Raw genomic sequence first — 13,590 nt, 5'->3', positions numbered from 1 at the left:
CAGGAATCAATTAATCAGATGGGATTAAAACAGAACATAACCAGCACTGACAACTGAGAAAGGCACAAAAAGATAGAAATCAAATGTCATTTGGTATGTTACAGAAGAAATACAAAGGAGTGTGCTTTTGTCCTGCTCAGGGTTGTCTTCTCAGACACATTACTGAGCCATAGCAACACTTCTTATCTCAGGTAAGTCTTCCTGGAGTTGCCTTTCAGCAGTTTAATTTTGCCAGAATTAAGTTGCCATTCTGTACCTAAGCAGCTCTTCCCACACTCCTCCCTCCAGGAGGCAGCTGCACATCCTGTGGAGAATAATTTCTTTGGGAAGACACCACCTATTCCAAAGGCATCCTCCCTCAGCTCTGTCCAAGGAAGAAGGATCAAAGACTGACAGGGCACTTCCCTGCAGCAGCCAAGAGAGAACCTACCCCCAGCAGGGTCACAGCTGGGAAAGCAGCTCTGGGATACAGGTTTGGGAGTGCACAGGGAAGCTACCCTGTGTCTGCAGCACCAGCACCATTACACTGATGGGAAAGTCCTCAAAGCCAATGCCACTGATCTCACACCATGGAGAAATATTCCGGGGTGGGATATTTGTGCCCAAACACACACGTGACATTAAAAATATGGGCAAATCAGCTTTTGGAGATTCCTCTTTCTTGCCCACACTGGAACAGATGGGTTGTAGAAAACATTTTGTTTAGCACCAGAGCCTAACCTGAGCAGCAGACAGTGTATGGAACACACACAGGAGAGGCACAACCCACATGAACAGCATGAAATGCAACAACTGAATGCTTTTTTCCAGAAGGAAATTTTAAAAAAATCCAAGCCAGCAAGCCTGTTTGGCACATTGCTACATAAAAAACATAATTTATTTTTACTACTGTTTTGGAGTAAGCCAAGTTAAGCCAGAGGTTAAATACACACATGGAGTATTAAACCAGGAAAAGAAGTTGTTAATTTTCTAAGAAACTTGGCACTGTAAGCCTGGCAAGCATGAAGACTGGAATAGTGACTGGAATAATTCCTTATTACCTCACTTCTACCAGGTCATTAGGTTTGTAACTGGGGTGGAGGAAGAACCAAACTTTCTTGACAAAATGATTGATGCTGGGTTCTCTCCGAGAGCCTCGGACGTACACCATCCATTTGTGGGTCGACTGATCATTTTCTTCTCTCTTGTCGGGGGGAATGTACCTAACAAAGAAATTAAATACACAAGATAAAAATCCCAAATAGACAAATACTGCAAAAAGTGTTTTAGGAAAGATTAGGAAAAAAAATCAGGGATGTGAAAATGCCTGTGGAAACCTTGCCCCCTGTACATTTCTGCTCATTTTCCTCACTCTGACAGTTCATCCAGGAACAGACACAGGTCCCATAATCTACTCTAAGCTTCTAACACATTTCCTCTAGTTTAATGCACAACTGCCATATGACATTCACCCATTTCAACATCTGGCTCTTAATTAAGAAGGCTTAATTTTAACATTCTACCACTGTCAAATTCCTTATCCTGTCCTATTCTGAGCTATCCGGAAGCAAAACCACACCAGACACAACATCAACAACTCTGCTACCATAAATACAAAAAATATAATTCTTCCTGTAATTCTTTAAGCAGCTTCAGTCAATACCTAGTTCTGGGTCCAGCCCTAGGTAGATTTTCAAAAAGCAATTCTGACTCTACATTTTGTCAGCAAATGTCTGATACATTCTATGCAAAAGACTGACTTGACTAGAGCGAGGAATCGTCCAGTTTCCTAAAACTAGTGTTTTTCTTCACTAATTTCCTTGAAGACCAAAAGTTATACATATTTACTTCTCTTCTTCTTTTAAACATAAATAAAAACTGTATGAAATAATTTATTTTGACAATTCTGAATTCGCAGTTTTCCTCATTGTGGTTGGTGGTGCATTGTTCTCTTGGGGTTTTCTTCTGTTAAGAAACCCCCACACTGTATCCACAGACACACTGAATTAGCCAACTAATCCAACTAGCAAAAACACTCAATTAGGACAACTTGCTTTCCCAAATTTTCAGGGGAAAACTTCTGACTTCTACCTGATCGGAAAAGGCTGAAAGACTTCCCTTGAGAGAAAGAGATCTTAAAACTTCTGTACACATATAAATTCATAAATAAAATAACTACTAAAACACCTGTTCCTTCCACAAAAAACCCCATGCTGAGACCAGAGGAGGGCTGCCTTGGTACAGTGATTATTCAAGGGTAACAGCTCATATTGTGACAGCCTAGCAATTTCATTTGTCTCCTAATTGTAACTTTCTATTCAATTTAATCCTGAAATAAAGGACCATCCCTCAGGCTCTGGATACTAACTTGGAGACGTTGCCAACCACAATGGTTTTCTTCACATAAAGTCGTGAAGTTTCATCATTTGACAATCCGGCATTTCGTTGTCCTGGTTTTTGAGAGCTTGAAACACTCGAACTGTCCTGAGAGTAGGGGAAGAAAAAAAAGGCAAACAAAAACCCAAACATTCCTCTTAAACATCATTTTGTTTGGTGCTAGGAAAGTAAGGTGTTGTTAAAAAAACAAACAAAAAAAACCCCTGCATAAATGAAAGACCAGCAAGGAATTGTCCCTAAAAATACTTTTGCTCTCTAGGCACATTTAAGCAACTCAGGCATGTAACAAAGCCATCCTCTCTGGCCAGGAACACACTGCATGGCTTAGCTGAGCAGACATGGTGTGACATCCCATGGAGCTGAGCCATGATTTCAGCCTGGGTTTCAAAACCACTGCCCCTGCACTATCTGAAATAAAACCAGGCATGGCTACAATGGCATCTGTTGGCCACTAACCAGGAACAAAGATCAATCACCCATGAATGGGCTGAAAATTTAAATCTTTCCCATGCCCAGCCTTTGGTATTTGGTGTTGCCTCACAGTGAAGAATCAAGGCTGGGTTTGAGACAGGAACTCAGCTCCAGCTGAGCAGGGAGAGCAGCCATAACCTGTCACTGCCATCCAGGTAAACCCACAGATCCAGGGCCATTCCTTGGCACAATAAATCCCTGTAACAAACCCCAGGTATAAAGCAGTGGCCAAGACTCCCAGTACAATGATCTGACCATCCACTGTGCCAACACAAGTAGAAATGCTGTTTGCATGGCACTGAGAGGCTTTTCTACAAGCCTGCTGGATGAAGTGTGTGGCTGCAGGGTAAGGACTGGCATCCATCAGTGACCATACAACAGCCCCGTGGATGCACTGCACTGAGCACCTGCCAGGAGGGTCAGTGTGGGAAGCACTGGATTCATTGAGGAACCATTCCCCCTCCTCTGCTAAGGCAGGGATGTCTCAAGGAGTCATAGAAGGCTGGGATGGCTCCTGCTCTTCATCACTCTCTCAGCCTCCTCTGCATTGGTCAAGGATGCACCATGTGCAGCAACTTCCAACAACTGCTCCAGCCATCTCTGTATCCAGCAGAGAAAGAAGTTCTACTGCTCTGTTGGTTTACAACATAGTGGGTCCACATTCTGTATGGCTCACCTGTCTTCTGCTACAGACCCAAGGCAGAGCTCCAGCAAACTGCAGCCCTGCTATCAAGGGTGTCACACTGCCCAATGGAGGCAGAATCATTGCTCTTTCTGCCATGTGTTAGTGCAACTTACTCAGCTGCAGAATGCAGGCATATTCACTGAGATACACTCACCCCGGCTGCACTCCTCTGGCAGGCCTGACCACTTAAAGGAACTATAAAGAAACTGAAGAGTTTCACTTCATTTTCTCTTTTTACCCGCAAAAACAGTGAGTGAGCCTCCCCAGTGGAGGTACCTGCAGCCAACAGGTGAAGCATTTGTTTGGCTACCCAGTGAACCACAAAGGAGGGACTGGATCCAGGCCAAAAAATAACTCCCCAAAAAAAGCATGAGGGAACACCTACAGAACATATTTCCTTCTTGGGTCAGACTGGGTCAGTTAAGCAAATGGTGGTAATGCACAACAGCAAGCAGCACTATGAACAGAAAAACAATTCTCTCCTGTATGGTCCCAAGGTGTGCACCCAGGCTCTACCAACTCACCCTGCCAGGGTGAGCTAATCCTCCAGTGTTACTGTTTGCACTACAGGCTGCTGAGGAGGCCAAACCCCTCCAGTGGATCAACTGTTCTAAGCAATGCAGCCCCCATGGGCACCCAGAGCCAGGGAGCAGCAATTCTTCCTGAAAACACTGCTGGAAATGACACACACTGCTCTCCTCTGCAGGCTCTACCCTCCCAAACATACAGCAAAGCCCAAGCTCAGGCTGCGCAGCCCCTCCTTCCCCAGAGGCCACAACCAAAAGGGTGGCAGAGCTGTCCCTGGCCTGCTGAGCTCGCTCTGGGCAGGGCTGAGGGAAGAGGAGGTGGTACCCACGTCACAGACACTTCAGTTGGGCCTACAGCACAGCCAGGCTGAGGGAGTGGGAGCAAGCGGTTGGAGAGGGTAACAAACACATCTTCAGCAAGGTGGATGAAAACATGAAGAGCTACTGGAGCCAGCACCGAGTCCTCAGAGCACACAGCTCCAACACCTTGATCACCACTCAAGTTTTACTTTACCCGGGCAGCAGTTCTGCTCTGCCTCTGCTCCAGGCTGTTGGTCAGGCGCTCATCGGCGTCCAGGCTGCCATTGTCCTTGTCCAGGAGAAAGTCATTGTGCTGGGACAGAGAATCGCTCTCTGAGTGGTTGGCAGAGGGAGTGTCTGAGCCCTGGTTAGCTGGAGATGAGGATCTAGAGGGAGATTCCAAGAATTTCTTGATTGAAGGGTGGTTGAGAATCGTTGCATCGCACGACCTGGTCCCCTGCAATGAAGAGGGCAGGAAGATCTGGTCACTACTTCCCCACAGCCCAGATGAAAACAAAGCTGTGCCAGAAGAGAAAAAGTCAATGAATGAAGAAAGAGCAAATATTTAATCAGCTGCCCTGCAGGAAAAACAAATGCTGCAGAAGATAAAAGCTTAAAATGGGTTTACAGTAACAGGGCCCCAAATTGAATCTGTTCTGTCACACCTTTTGATCTCAAAAACCCACCGGGTTTTGGAAGGGAGAACTGCAGCCCACTCAATGACCTAACATGTCCCTTTGAAAACCACCTCTTCTCTTCCTGTATAGACAGCCCCAGTCTCACCACACACAGGAAGGCCACAGCTGGCCTGCTCTTGCAGGCAAGCAGGGTAGGTAAGTGCATCAGGCTCTTCAGCTTTGATACTCATTGGCAGCCTTGTCAACACTTATGAGGCAATCTACACTCTGCTCCCAAAGCTTAACAGGGGATAAGTAATAATGTGCTTAGGCATGCTTGCAAACTTTCCTCAAAACTGACATCTTAGAGCTAATCTTAGATCCTCCTAAACCTGCAAGGGGGAGGACAGGGCAGGCAAGTGTTTGAATCTCCCTTGTTTTTCAATTACCATGACAAAGGCCCTTCTTCTTCTCTTGCTTTTACCTCAGAAGTAGAAGGAAAACATCCATCAGCTCTAAACAAGTGTCTCCTGGCCATTCTTGACCCAGGCACCAGACCTCCCTGCCACCTGGGTTTGACAACCAACTTTGTTTTGATGCACCAAGTCAGCAGAACACCCCTGTGCAGCAGCAAAGCACTGAGAGCCTCCCTCCAGCTCCTGCAGTCACAGCCTCACCCCAGACTGGCACTGGCAGCTTTTCCTACAGGCAGCACCAGCTCAGAGCCTGCTCCTTCCCTGCCCAAACCACCCACATCAGCCAGGCTGGAACAATTATTCATGGGGCATGTCACAAAGGAAAACAAATCAAGAAACTGACTTGAGATTTATTTGTTGCTTTGTTTTGTTACTGGTTTTGTTTGGTTTTTCCCCTTTAATCCACATTAAGTTCCCTGATTCAGAATTCTGCCAACATGACTGAGGGGGGAGGCAGACTCCAGCATCACTACAGAGCAGCAGAACTGCCCCTGAGAGGGGGTAGCAAGAGTGGAGTTATAAATATATATATATGGATTATTGTCCCACCTTGGCCTCTAAAGGACCATTCCAGAACTTCCTTTCCAATTGCCCATTACATACATGCCCAAGCAGAGCAATTACCAACTCTCAATTACCAGCCTGGGAGAGTTACAGCCATTTATCCAAGGGCAGGGACACACACACAGCTTGCCCCAAAAAAACCCAAAGCCCAAACAAAACCCCCACCAAGAACTTCTCCTTTTGTTTCACCTCTAGTCAAGTAAAATGATCAACACCTTGTCCAACCATTTGTGGGAAAACATAATAAAACATAATCATGAGGAATCCTAAGCCTCAAAAGTCAGCAGCAACGGGTCTGAGAACTGTTTATATTTATGAGAACAGGTCAGGAACTTGCAAATCATCTTTCCAGAAGTTCTGAATTAAACTACAAAGACTCCTATTCTACCAGAAGCAGAAACAAGACCATTTTTCACTGCATGGTCAAACATACATGAGCCACAATTAAAAACAGACAACAAAGAAAATTGAAATCAGCAACAATTTCGAAATAAAGGAAAAAGTGATTTAACTTGTGTGCAAATCAGGACTTTTAGAAAAAAAAAATGTAATCAAAGATACAGCTAAACTAGCCATAAACTGATAAAAACTACTGCAAAACCTAATAAAGCAAGGAGGCAGCAGTAAGTTTTGTGAATATTTCAAAACAGTTACAAAATCCATTATTTCTGGAAAGTGTGAAAATCACCAGGGAAAAAAGTGAACACCCTGGATGGCAGAACAAGAACAAGGAACAGTACAGCTCCTACAGACACATGATGACAATGGATAAAGGCACTTACAGAGATTAGAACTTAGGTCACATTCTTCAGCTGCCTACACAAAAATCAAAGGAGGCAGAGAGATCTCCAAGCCTCCCAAGGCTACCACAACCTTTTTCAACTCCAGTTGCTCAACTCAAGTTCAGAGAGGGAAAAACAAGCTGAACGTTTTTGTTTTTACCTCACTCCAAGTCTTCTGAAAAGCACAATAGGGAAACCACGAGTAGCACTGAGAGCAAGTGCTTGGAAGAGAAATTCTTATGGGACTAGAGTGAAACCCATGTTTGCAGCTTCCAAAAATCACTGGAAATCAAATCAACTTGAACTGACAAGACAGTAACAAAATGCCTGCATTCGTAATGAACTCCATATCGTTTGGGAGTCATGAACACCCTGCAATTAGCAGTCATTAAGGATACGGTGCTCAGAACTGGGGTTTAGCTAACAGGGTTTGAGGTTTTTTAATCTTGTGAATTTTTAATCGCTCTGTGATACCTCCTTGATTTGTCTCCTGCTTTACTGCTGCCATCAGTCTGCTCACCAGCCCATTAACAGCCTGACTGCCAGGGCAAAGGGAAGATGGTTTCACTTTCCAAGCACTGCCTGAGACTCAAGAAATCTTGAAATCTTTATTATTTTTCTTTCTTCCTGAAAAGTCCCCAAACCCATCTCCTGCCACTCTCCTCCTGTGACATGGGAGAACATATTCCACACTTCTCAAGGCTTTGCAAGGACACTGTGCAGTGTCTGAGAAACAAGGTGCTCTCAGGGAAAAACTGAGGATGAAGAAAAAAATGCAGAGTATTTCTGAAACCAGAAGCAGGAGCTGCTGATCAACTTCACAACTGCTTATTGAAGACTCCTCTTTGCCCGAGGAGGCAGAGATGATGCACCTGAGGCCCAGCAGAGGATGCAAAGGTCTCATCTCCCACTGCCACCCTGCTTGCAGTTTGGATTCCTCTATTTCATTAAATCACATCTTGACACCAACCATCAGCTGAACAGCCACTGAACTCCACACCTTCCTTTGCAAAGATTCCCTGAAGTCCTGTTATTCCCAAGGTGGTTTTTACCTCTCCAGCTTTGAGGAGCCCAGCAGAGGCGTAGTAGTTGGCCACGATGCAGGCGCGCAGCTTGTCCATCATCCTCCTGGCCTCGATCAGGCGCTGCAGAAAGGAAACACAGCAATGACAGCACTGCAGAAATCCCCTCACCACAAACACCAAGGCCTTGGGTATTTGTGAGAACAAAACTTTTATACCTGATCTATAACTTCAATTTCGTGTTCTTTACTCTTCATCTCGACAGCAAACTGTTCCTTTATAATGGTCTCAATCTTCTGCACAGTGACATCTCGAGCTGTTCAAGGCCACACATGGAAAATAAAGGAGGAGGAAGTATTTACATTTCTATTTTTGAGGCTCCATTTAAAAACAGAATGGTCAGAAATCACTACAGAGTGAGAAGTGAAGGGATAGTAAGTTCAGCACACACACACACACACACACACACATAAAGGGATGGATCATTTTCCTCTAAAAAAAAAAGTTATGTCTTAACAAAAACCACATGTATCTTTAAAAGCCAGCTTATGTGGAGAGCTATTTTTCCCTTTTTAGGTCTCAGATGACAAATAACAGAAAATGGGAAGAACAGGGCCAGTTTGTTTACTTCTGCCTCAGTAAAGCTGTAAACAGCAAAAGGAAAACTTCACAGTGCTGGCCCAGGGCAGTCACTGCTGTGATTGGAACATCACAGACGTTTTTCTGCTCTCCTTGGCCACATCCAGGAAATTTACACCACCTCACGCAGCAAGAATAAAGCAAACTCATATTTATACAGCCCTGGCACGAAGTGCAGCCTGCTCTGGAGTGCCTACAAGCTGTTTATTACTCACAAAGGAAACTACATTATCAAAAGCTGGTCTACCTCTTACAAATCCTCTTCCAGCACAGCAGTCAAAAAAATTCAGCCTTTCAGCACTTTAGTGACCTTGGTGGGAAGTATGTAGTTTAGGATTTCAAATTGTGCAATTACCTTACAGCAAATTAGTGGCTAAGAATGGAACTGGCATATTATCATATTTTTCTAGGACATGTATAAACATAAGAAGAACTATTTACTCTTTTTGCTCTACACCTACTGTAGACTTTAATATCACCCTTCATTTAAGTCACCTCCATTACATCAAGGGGTTCCAAACAACTTCTGTTCTTAGCAAATTCTAAGTCAGAACCTGGCAAAGCAGGAATTACACTTCATGAAGAAAGCCTGGAAAAGGTGCTCCAGCCTATGTCAGTAAAGAGTGACCCCACTATCAGCACATCAGCAAAAAAGTCTGGAAAAAATCTCACATTGTTTCTAAATGAAACAGGAGGCAACAGCACAAAGACTTTGGTTTGAGCTTCAGAGAAAGTGTGTCTTCCTAAAAAGCACACATCTGTTTGAAGAGTTTCTAATGTCACCGTAGAGAAGGGAAAGAAAAGCAAGTCAAGGCTTTGCTGGCTTCTTCCAGATGGCATAGATAATTTTACTGTCTGGACAGGTACCTACAACAGCAGTGAGGCAACTGATGCCTCTATATGCAACACGGGTATCCAAAATAATTTTCCTTCTTTCCATATAAATATATACACACAGACATGTATCTGTATACATATATATGTTTGTATATGTATATATGTCTGTGTATATATATATAGTTTAGGACCAGAAATAGTTCAAGCCTACATTAAAACACAATTATGGTTGAATCTGTATGAGTAAGGCAAAATTAAAAACCAGAGGGATATAATTTACCTCCAGCTATGAACACCATGATGAGGAAATTCTCATGTAATGCTATACACTTAAAATAAACCTAAACAGACTGAGGCACAAGAAGTATGGTTCAGAGAGGGACAACTGCATCTCTTTCCAAGGCTGATGCCATGCCATGGCAGCATCATGACAATTTAAGCACTTTAGGATTTGTGGTTATATTACAGAGGGTTTTAAGAACATTTTATATTCATTTTCCCAGCTTAGCATCAACCATAGTCCCTCATTAAGACCATGTTAGTGAAATTTGTGTACATAAGGAATTCTAGTGCTGAAAGCTGGAGATCTTCCTTGAAAAGAATAAAGAAGCCAATTTGGAGGAATCTCCTGAAAGCAAAGTTCACTTTGGCAAGGACAGTTTTCCAAAGCCCTGAGACTCTGCCTGCTCATCATCAAGACCTTCTGAAAAGTTGCTTCAGAAGCAGATTCCAAACCTGCCTGCAGTGTCTGGGACAAGCCAGAGCAGGGGGTGGTAACTTGTGGCAGCTGGCAGTGGTGACAGGGCCAGCTCCAGCACAGCCCCACTGGCAGGGCCCTCCCCACGTGGCAGACAAGACCTGCCCAGCAGCACACCCAACCCAGAGCTCATTCAGCCTCCTCAGAACTGGCCAGCCCTGCAGCATCCTCCAAACATCACCCACCAAGCCCTGCTCTGTCCCTCTCCAACTGGCAGCTCCAGCTCTATTCCTGGATCTCTTTCAGAGCCCACAGCCAGCCTGTTTTCTCACCTCCCTGTTTGTCAGTGCTTCCCATCACGATCCTCTCTCTAGCTGTGCTATGCCAGAAATCACTAGCCTACTCCCTGCCCCCGGGGCAAGCAGCTCTACTCTCATTTGCCCAGAGAGACTGCAACCTGTCCCAGGCACTCTGCCAACAGGCAGGTTCCCAAAGCAAGCACATCTAAGCCTGCCAAATGCAAACCTACTCATCCAGCTACTTGCTCCACTACGCTTCTTTCTCTACCTTTCCTTCAGTCGTGCTCCTCTTCCTCCTCTCCTGCATATTTCAAAGCCCCTTCCTTCTCCCTAAATTATCCTTTCTGCACTTCATCGAAGAAGCTCCTTTCTGCTTCCTCTGCCAGCCCTTGCAAACATTTGTCATCTTCCAACACCAGTGCCTGTACTGCAGGGTTGTGCATCTCTTACCCTGCAGGGTCATGGATTATTTTCTCCTCCCCATGCTGTACTGTGACCTCTGTCCCCCAAAATGTAAACAACCTGCCAATCTTTCCCAGAGTAGACTTCAGCTACAGAACAAATGCACAGGTTGGAGCATAACTCAGCACGGGAAGATGGACTGCAAATACTTTAGGAAGCAGCAGAAACCAAAGTGCTGGAGCAGTGGAGAGCTTGTGCTCCATCTCCTATCATGCACCAAAGGCTGCATCTCACACCTCACCTACAGCACAGACAGCAGGAAGGGATGACTCCATGTAAGATACATCTTCCTTTGGCTACAGAGAGGTAGCACTGCCTGCCTTGCTCAACATCTGTCCTTTGCCCCAACCCCTACCCCAGCCTTTCCCTCACCAGTTTACAGACAGCATGCACATCCAGGGAATTCCCAGTTCCAGAGCTCCTACCTGACTGCTCGGCTGCTTTGTGCCGCTTGTTGGGATGTGTGATGGCGATCTCCTCATAGTCGGGGTCCTTCTCTGCGATCACTCTCTTGATCCCAGACATGTTCTCTACTCCACTGAGAGAAAATACAAAAGCATTAACGCTTCCCACAGTGATCATCAGGGCAGGCTTCAGCCTCTCGCCGTGGGGAGGCCTGTGGTGCACTCCCCGAAAGGGCAGGGGCACCTCTCTAGTGGGGGGCAGTGACCATCACACAGGTTCACAGCTGGGAGCTGGTTCTCTTCCGCACAGCCCAGGAGCCCCAAACGCCTCCTGACGCCCAGCAGAGCCCACGGCTCCAGCGGAGCTGCAGCGGCAGAGCCCCGTGTGCCCCGCCAAAGAGCCCCGTGAGCGGCGCCCGGGACAGACCCGCGGTCAGGCGGTGACCCCGGGAGAGCGGGGCTCCCTCCCCGCAGGCACCGCCGCCCGTGTGAGAGGAGATGCGGGGCACTCCGGGTGCGGGGGGCACCCCGGGTGCGGGGGACACTCCGGGTGCGGGGGGCACTCCGGGTGCGTGGGGCACCCGGCCCGAGTGCTCCGGCCGCAGCGCGGGGCTCCCCGCTCCGAGGTCCCACACCGGCCGTCCCTCCCCGGCCCCGCTCAGCCCGGGCCGCGACCCTGCCCGTGAGGGGGCAGCGGGTTCCCGGGGCCGGGGCACGGCGGGGCCGGACCCGCGGGCGGGAGGCGGCGCGGAGGCCGCCGGGGGGGCGGTGCCGGTGCCGGGGCAGCCCCGGGCGCGGAGGGCGGAGCGCTGCCCGCGGCCGGTCCCACGTGCGGCGCCGCCGCTCCCCTCCCCCGCCGCGCACACAAAGCCGCCGTCGCGGCCGCGCTCCTTCCCCGCGCTCCGCCCGCCCCGCCGCTCACCGCGCTCCGCCGCCCGGCCCGGCCCGGCCCCGCCGCCTGCACCGGCCGCCCCCGCCCGCCGCGCCGTCCGGGGCGCTCAGCGCCGGCCCCCACCGGGCCGTCCCGCCGCCGCCGCCGCCATGAGCGCAGGGCCGAGCGCCCCCGTCACGGCCGGGGCGGGCCCGCGCAGGCGGGCAGAGAGCGGGGCGGGGCGGGGCGGGCAGGTGCCGCCTCACGGCCCCACCGGCCCGGGGGCCGCGCACGGCGGGGCGGGCACAGCGGGGCGGAGCGGCACAGCCGGGCCAGGGGGGCCGGGGAGCTCTGGAGCTCCTCCGGGGCGGAGCGGCTCAGCCGGGCCCAGGGGCCGTGGAGCCCCGGCCGCTCCGCCCCGCCCCGGCCCCGGCCCCGGCCGAGCTCAGGCTGTGGGGCAGGGCCAACACTCGCCCGCGGCAGCGGAGAAACCCACACGGGCGAAGCGGTCGGGTTCCCCTATGGGGAGACAAATGCAGTGATTTGATCCTGACTTGCTGCTTGGAATAACCGCGTTTTAACGTGTAAAAAGATCTGAGGAAGACTTGTTAATGTGGAAGGTATTTCACGAAAGGATGATGGAGGTGCTGCAATGCGTGCAGAGAATGGCAGCGGAGTTTGTTTTGGGAAGGGGCTGGAGCACGAGTCTGAGGAGGAGGGCTGGGGGAGTTTAGCCTGGAGAAAAGGAGGCTCAGGGGGACCTTAGGAGGTTGTAGCCAGGTGGGGGTTGGCCCTGCTCTCGGGAAAAAGGGACGGGATGAGAGGACATCGCCTCCAGCGGCGCCAGGGGAGGGTCAGGTTTCTTCATTTCAATTTCAATTCTTCAATTTCAATTTCTTCATTCTGAATTTCTTCACAGAAAGGGTGATCGGGCATTGTAATGGGCTGCCCTATCAGGGAGCTGGTGGAGTCACCTTCCCTGGAGGTATTTAAAGAAAGACTGAATGTGGTACTTAGTGCTGTGGTCTAGTTATCAAGGTGATGTTCAGTCATAGGCTGGACTCGATCTCTGATGTCTTTTCAGCCTAATGGATTCTGTGAATCTATAATTAACAGAAGAAAAGATCCAAGAAAGGAGTCCTGGGCTCACTTAGAAGCAGGACCTCACAGCATGGGTCAGGATGGGAGCCCTGGCCTACCCTTGGATAGGCTTCAAAAAACCTTTATACCATACTGAGTGCTCATCATACTTCGTATTCTCAAATCAGAGCTAAACCTGCACGATGTTAATGCCATGGTTTGTGTTTGGTTCTGGCCAGGCCACAATGCCTCTGTCAGGTGCAGCTAATGGCATCAATGGTCTGTGGCAGTCTGATCCTTCATGAGCCCTGAACCAGCACAAATTTACATCCTGTTCACTCATGGATTTACACATTTATTTATGAGGCCACTGATGAGCAAGTGAACGTTCAATGCTGAGCCCTTAAAATCCTTTTTGTGTCATTTCAGGATCACCTCTATCCTTTCTGACACTTCCAGCCTTTCTTTCTGCCAAGCAATA

The 13,590-nt window shown here is 48.3% G+C and overlaps 1 protein-coding gene across 2 annotated transcripts in view; it reads right to left on the bottom strand.

The window, feature by feature from the left end:
* YEATS2 (YEATS domain containing 2) overlaps nt 1-12,108 on the bottom strand; it is a 47,489-nt gene extending 35,381 nt beyond the window's left edge. For both annotated transcript variants that reach the window (XM_083868518.1, XM_083868519.1), the window contains exons 1-7: nt 12,081-12,108; nt 11,180-11,292; nt 8,039-8,136; nt 7,851-7,943; nt 4,574-4,816; nt 2,348-2,463; nt 1,041-1,202 (exon numbers count right to left, since the gene is read on the bottom strand). In XM_083868518.1, the coding sequence (XP_083724644.1) occupies nt 1,041-1,202; nt 2,348-2,463; nt 4,574-4,816; nt 7,851-7,943; nt 8,039-8,136; nt 11,180-11,279 (812 nt within the window). In that variant the 5' untranslated portion in view covers nt 11,280-11,292; nt 12,081-12,108. The remainder of the gene's footprint in view (nt 1-1,040; nt 1,203-2,347; nt 2,464-4,573; nt 4,817-7,850; nt 7,944-8,038; nt 8,137-11,179; nt 11,293-12,080) is intronic.
* Between the last annotated feature and the right edge of the window lie 1,482 nt (nt 12,109-13,590).

This window comes from Zosterops lateralis (assembly GCF_965231275.1).
Source record: "Zosterops lateralis genome assembly, chromosome: 10".
Lineage (NCBI taxonomy): Eukaryota > Metazoa > Chordata > Aves > Passeriformes > Zosteropidae > Zosterops > Zosterops lateralis.
This window is presented reverse-complemented; position numbering and strand designations above follow the sequence as displayed.